Source organism: Perognathus longimembris, unplaced genomic scaffold, assembly GCF_023159225.1.
Source record: "Perognathus longimembris pacificus isolate PPM17 unplaced genomic scaffold, ASM2315922v1 HiC_scaffold_4707, whole genome shotgun sequence".
NCBI lineage: Eukaryota > Metazoa > Chordata > Mammalia > Rodentia > Heteromyidae > Perognathus > Perognathus longimembris.
In genome coordinates this window covers 129,674-136,540 of record NW_025960054.1, presented here as the reverse complement: position 1 = coordinate 136,540, position 6,867 = coordinate 129,674, and the positions used below count along the sequence as shown (strand labels likewise).

General features: G+C 44.6%; 1 protein-coding gene across 1 annotated transcript; it reads right to left on the bottom strand.

Moving 5' to 3' along the window:
- Positions 1–5,445: 5,445 nt before the first annotated feature.
- Positions 5,446–6,185, bottom strand: LOC125344942 (calmodulin-alpha-like). The gene has a single exon (XM_048337226.1). It carries the CDS (start codon positions 6,169–6,171, stop codon positions 5,722–5,724), a length of 450 nt encoding a protein of 149 aa, XP_048193183.1. The 5' UTR covers positions 6,172–6,185; the 3' UTR covers positions 5,446–5,721.
- Positions 6,186–6,867: the final 682 nt, after the last annotated feature.

The following is a 6,867-nucleotide window of genomic DNA, read 5'->3' as shown; positions in this document are numbered from 1 at the left end:
TTTTTTTTTAATTTCTGAGACATCGTTGGTTTCTTCTTTTCCATTTTTATTTGTTTTATCAGGTTTTTGGGGGGCTGTTTGTTTTTCTAAAAAAATTATTTTTCTCTGTTTTGTGCATTTCTCTTCTAGTATTTTCTCTTTGTTACTCTCTTCATATTCTCTTTCTTTAAAATTACATTCCTATGAATAACATCTTTTAGTTTGCAGGGGGTGGATCTGCTCTGACCCTCTTCCCCTGTTAGTGAAATCCTGGGTATCTGTGGTTCCCACAACTTGCAGGTAAGACTTGCGAGTCCTCTGTGATGGGGGACGTGAACAGTCTCGGGAACTGTGGCTCCTCTGGTCTTCTCTGGGGCGGCTGCCTTTGACACCTGGCTTTGGATAGGCTGTGGACTCAGCAGGGCAGGGCGCCTCTGGCCTGGTTTACCTGGCTGAGAGTTGCTTGCCTGGAAGAGGTTCCTCCCTCCTGGGCAGGGAGGCCTCCTGGGTAGAGCTGGGTATGGAATTCAGCTCCGTTTCAGGGTGGGACTTGGGCTTCCTCTGTGATGAAACCGTTTATCTGTCTCGGGAACTGTTTGTTCTCCTGTCTGGCTGTTCCGTGCCACCGGTAGCTGCTGGCCGCTTTCGCTTTTAATGTAGAAATTCTAGCGGGCAGGGCAGGGCACCTCTAGCTGAGCTGTGGCCCAGGATGAGCCCCCTGCCTGGGAAGGGGTCTTTCTCCTGGGTGGAGCTGGCTGTCACTGGTAGGTCCCTTTTGCCCTTCTCAAAGATGGTCGCTTTGTCCTTGCTTTCCCCAGGCCTGCTTTAGTTCCTGTGTGGCCTCACCCTATGCCAGTGTAATGGATTATTCTATTCATCATAGTCCAAACCTTGCCTAACACCGGGGACGCAGAAAAACTTGACAAATTCTGGGAACATTGAAATTAACTGAATTTATTGTTCTAGAAAGAGAGGGAAAAGGGGCTAGGGATATGACCTAGTGGCAAGAGTGCCTGCCTTGTATACATGAAGCCCTGGGTTCGATTCCCCAGCACCACATATACAGAAAAGGGCCAGAAGTGGTGCTGTGGCTCAAGTGGCAAGAGTGCTAGCCCTGAGCAAAAAAGAAGCCAGGGACAGTGCTCAGGCCCTGAGTCCAAGGCCCAGGACTGGCCAAAAAACAAAACAAAAAAAAAAAAAACAAAAAGAAAGAGAGGGAAAAAACTAGCACATAAAGATACATAAAACAGAATTAATATCTTAATGACAGAGATTGATATCAGTGAATGACACTAATGGATGTCATGAAATTCACTGGTCATGCCAGGCTTTGGTATCTCACACTTGTAATCCCAGCTACTTGTGAGGTTGAGATCTGAGGATTGCAATTTGAGGCCAGCCCAAGCAGAAAGATTCATGAGACTCTTATCCTCCAATTAACCAGCAATAAGCCTAAAGTGGAGTTGTGATTCATGTGGTAGAGCATCAGCCTTGAGCAAGAAAGCCAAATAAGAGTATGAGGCCTTGGGTTTGAGTCTCACTGCTGGTATCAAAATAAAACCCCTCCTCACTATAATTCTTCCTTTTTTGTTTTCTTTTTAATTTTGTGCAGCAGGTTTGCTTGTTCAAGCTCTGTGTCTCTTACCAAGTGGACAAAAGGACTTGTATTCAGTTTTCTATGAAAGCAAGTTGTATTTTTCTTTTTTTTTTTTATTTAAAGGGCTTTGTTGAAAGGGTTTTGTATCTATCATGCTAGAAATTACATTTTCACACAGGCCCAAAAAAGTGTTTTAGGAGAGTACTGGTCCAGACTCAAGGTCAGTGCTAGTCTTCCTTAAATCTTAATTTCCATGAACTGGTTTGGCCTGGCATCTGCAGCATGCTTTCTTGTATGCCCTTAAAAGGAATATCAAATGTTCATCCATTTAGTAAAACACTTGGCCGGTGGCATTTTGGAAAGCCATCCATCTCTGTTGGTGTGCAATTCCAATAGTTTGGAGGTTCCTTAGAATAACAAGTATGACATCCCTGAGCCACTAGCACTTGGAAAATATGGCCTCCCCTTCCTGTTTTGTTCTTTTCTGGTAGTGCTGGGATTTGAACTCGGGGCCTCACACTTGCTAGGCAGGCACTTTTGACTGAGTCATGTCTGGGTCTCAGCTCCAGTCCTTTCTTATTTGAATGATAGCACACATGTTGAGAAGCCTTGGGATGGCTATGAATGTGGAAGTTTTGCCTACAGTGTTTTCTGTGGTGATAGAGGAAAAAATGTGGACAGTCATCTAATCTGATCAAAATTCTTTTGGGGGTGTTTTCTACCTACTTAATATTTCTGAAACTTAGAAGCCTATTTCTCTAGGTTTTCTAGCTCCCCTCACACCCTTCTATCATCACAATTTTTTGTTTAATCAAAACTCAACAAATATTAGAATTATGAATGGATGGCTGCTCTCTTCTGCAATTTTCTTTGAATGGAAATCCTCAGATAAGAAGAGTAAGGTTTCAAAAATGTAGATATATGCAACAAGATTCAAATTCAGCATTTCTTAATAGCAGGTATTTCTATGCCTGTTTATTTACTGAAAGTACTGGGGCTTGAACTTGGGATCTCAGGCTCAGTAGGCCAAGTTCTAACACCTGAGCTACACTTTAAGCCCAAATGGCATCCCTTCTTTGTTTCCTCTCCTCTCCCCCTCCCTTGCCCCTTCCTTTCTTCTCTTTTCCCCTCCCCTCCCTTCTCTTCTCTTGTATTTTCATTTTTTTTTTTTTTTGGCCAGTCCTGGGGCTTGGACTCAGGGCCTGAATACTGTCCCTGGCTTCTTTTTGCTCAAGGCTAGCACTCTGCCACTTGAGCCGCAGCGCCACTTCTGGCCATTTTCTGTATATGTGGTGCTGGGGAATCGAACCCAGGGCCTCATGTATACGAGGCAGGCACTCTTGCCACTAGGCCATATCCCCAGCCCCTTGTATTTTCATTTTGTGCCATTGCAAGGGCTTGAACTCAGGGCTTTACACTCTTACTCAGTTTTTTCACTTACACTGGGTACTCCACAACTTGAGCCATACCCCTTCCAGTCCACCATTTTGCTGGTTAATTCAAAATTTTGCAGGACCTTTTCTGCACACTAGCTCTGAACCAGGATCCTCAGAGCTCAGTGTCTTACACAGAGAGCTAGGATTACAGGTGTGAGCTCAGATGACTGGGACAGGCAATCAAGATATTCTCCTTGCAGACACACACACACACACACACACACACACACACACACACACACACACACACACTGTCTCTTAGGCTGGCTCCTAGATGTCACCAACACTTCCTTGCTTTCCATTTGGCCTCACCACCAGGCTTGGCAGGCCAATTTGGCTGTGGCTTTTGACTGTCCCTGTGGCCCTGCCTTCCTGGGTCTTCAGAAATGCGGCTTCATGTGCAGATAGCTCTCCCTCCTCCCTCCCTCTTCCCTTCCAGGCACATTCTTTGGAGTAAATAAATTGAAGCAGACCTCTCCCCTTCCTCCAAGCTAGGACCATTGGAACCAAAGGCAGGCAGGCACCAATTAGAGCCACTCAGGTTGCATAAGCTCAGGGCCACCATTCCTGTGCCTCTCCTCCAGCAAGACCTATTTACTCAGATCATTAAGTTGATTTTTTTTAATCAGGAATTCAAAACCAGCAAGCATGTGGTTGTCAGAAGACTTAGAAATGATGAAAGAAAACAAACAAACAAAAAAAAACCCTACTCTCTAGGAAAGGGAATCCACATGGCATGAGTGGATCAAGAATCTACTTATAACCTGAACTAGATAAGCAACTTGATTCTTCCCCTTCCTTTCATTGATCTGGTGCTTGTCCAGGAAGCTGAGTTACCTCGTGGGAGACCCACCCATGCCACTTGCTCACATCCACTGCTCAGCAGGGCCTGGCTTGGCTCTGTGCTTAGAGTGCCTTCCTGCATAGTTAAGAAGCACTATTTAAACTGAGCAGCCAAGGACAATACCAGTGGCTCAGGCCTGTAATCCCAGTTACTCAGATAGCTGAGATCTGAGGACTCCAGTTTGAAGCCAGCCTGGACAGGAAAGTTCATGAGAATCTTTACCTCCAATAAACCACCAGAAAAACAGAAGTTCTGCTGTGGCTCAAGTAGTAGAGCACAAGCCTTGAGCAAAAATGCTCAGAGACAACACTCAACCTCTAAGTTCAAGTCTCAATACTAACACTGACATATTCACACATACTTCTACGCATACATAAAATAAAATAAAACACATAAGACTATATCTATGTTTTAGATAGCTATATGTTCTTAAGGGATACTGTCCTTTCATTAAAACAACAACAACAACAAACAACAAAAATACTTGGCAGGTGCTGGTGGCTCATGCCTGTAATCCTAGCTACTCAGGAGGTTAAGATATGAGGATCGTGGCTTGAAGCCAGCCCAGGCAGGAAATCCCATGAGATTCTTATCTCCAATGAACCACCTGAAAACCAGAAGTGGATCTGTGGCTCAATGTGGCACAGCATTAGCCTTGAGCAGAAAAGCCCAAGGACAGTGCTCAGGCCTTGAGTTCATGCCCTGTGACCAACAACAACAAAAATTAAAAAAAATTCCTGAGACAGAAAAATGAGCAGAGTTTATTAATGAGCTTTCATAATGAGCATCCCACCTTCTTGTCTTCTGACTTCTTTTTTTTTTTTGCCAATCCTGTGATTTGAACTCAATGCCTAGGCACTCTCCCTGGGCTTCTTAGCTTCTTGAGTTCTACAACATGAATCCAAGTGCCACTTTGGCTTTTTCTGTTTATGTGGTACTGAGGAATGGAACCCAAGGCTTACATGTATGCTAGGCAAGCACTCTACCACTAAGCCACATTCCCAGCCCCATTGTCTTTTTTTTTTTTTTTTAAGTTAATGGTATTTTGATTGGAAAAAAAAAAGACTAGCATTTACAACTTGGAATGGACATAAATTGTCAATTTCTTGAACAGCAATGTTGATGCTTGTGCTCAAGGCGAGAGCCACGGCCTGCTCTGCTGGCTCCAAGCCACACTTCTGAAAGCTTTAGAAACAAGAGTCCAAGGATGCACCCAGGAGAGAGGCCTTATTTAAAAATGGAGACAACGCTAAAACCAACGGACCAGGCACGCCACTAGGGTGTCACCATCACCGTGGACTGGAGCATGTGGAGGGCAGAGGACCTTCCCGCCACCGGGGCTCTGTCTCAGGCTCACCCTTCACCCATTTTCTGCACATCATCCTGAGGAAAAGCAATTTTAAGTGTGTCTTGTTTTCAGTAAACCAGCTAGGACAATTGATACTAACAAATTGAACTAGAACCCATTGGAGTAAGTTTCAAATTATTTTCATCTTTTGACTTTAATACAAATGCCTGACTGTGCTCAATTGTCAAGCTGCATGCATGAAAAACTGGCCAGCCCAAACAGTGTATAAGCAAATGGAACTGGAAGGAATCCACTAAGTGCTTCCTTATCATTAAGGTAGAACAAGTATTATATTGTAAAACTCATGTGTAGCTTCATCTTTAGGGGACAGGACCACCAACCAAAACATGCAGATTTGGGGGGGGGGCAGAAGTGACTTTTGACATTCATTTTTGCCATATAGAAACAGAATGAATAAATGAACTTTCTCTTTTTCTTTCTTTCTTTTTTTTTTGCAAGAGGTGAGTAAAAGATTCAATTTGATTCTTCTAGGTGGGAAATTGTTGAAAGAAGGTCTTCATTTTGCAGTAATTGTCTGTATGAATTCTTCATAGTTGACTTGTTTGTCTCCATCGATATCTGCTTCTCTGATCATCTCATCTACTTCTTCATCTGTTAGTTTTTCTCCCAAGTTTGTCATGACATGGCGTAGTTCTGTTGCGCTGATATAACCATTCCCATCCTTGTCAAAGACTCCAAATGCCTCACGGATCTCTTCTTCGCTATCTGTGTCTTTCATTTTTCTAGCCATCATAGTCAAAAACTCTGGGAAGTCAATGGTGCCATTACCGTCAGCATCCACTTCGTTGATCATATCCTGCAATTCAGCTTCTGTTGGGTTTTGACCCAATGACCTCATGACAGTTCCAAGCTCCTTTGTTGTGATGGTGCCATCACCATCTTTATCGAACAGGGAGAAAGCTTCCTTGAATTCAGCAATCTGTTCCTCAGTGAGCTGATCAGCCATGGTGCGAGCGAAGGTAGGAAGAGCCGAGGGAGTGCGGGAGGCTGCACCAGCGCAGGGCTTGTGACGGCGGGGGTGCCTCTGTGGCTGCGCTGTGTGCAGTTACCGCCGCCACTGCCTGCGCCCCCGCCCAACTGCGAGTAATGGCAATGCATCCGCAAGACTTCCAGCGCCCCGTGCCCCCATTGTCTTCTGATTAATTCCAGTTTCTGTACTTCTTGTTGAGTGCCCTGAGCCTGATGGTGTGTGTTTGCTGTCCCTGGCTTTCCAGGCTTATGTTTATCCCAGCTTTCCCGGTTTACCTGGGAGAGCACGCCGGATGCCTGCCAGTGCAAACTGCCCTCACTGGAGCCTCTCAGCAGGACTTGGGTGTACAGGGGCATCCCGGCTGCGCCAGCATCACCAGCATACTCAAATTCTTCCTGATTATGAGATAGTTCTGAACCTTGTGTGTGGCCTCACATGCCTAGTAGCCTGCTTTGTGATGTGGAAGCACAGGTACCAGGTCTTTTATTGGGGTGTCTGGATGTGTTCCTTGACAAGGCCCCAACACCAGCAGTGAAATATCTAAACAATCTTGCTAAACAACATCAAAATTCAAAACCCCAAACTCTAACCCCTCCAAAAAAAAAAAAAAAAACCCAAATACACTACTGACCAGCTGAAGTTAAAGGAACAATTTCTTTTTTCTTTTTTCTT

Bases quoted from the DNA above. Each gene is read 5' to 3' on its own strand.
- LOC125344942 (XM_048337226.1), bottom strand. From the start codon at position 6,171: ATGGCTGATCAGCTCACTGAGGAACAGATTGCTGAATTCAAGGAAGCT.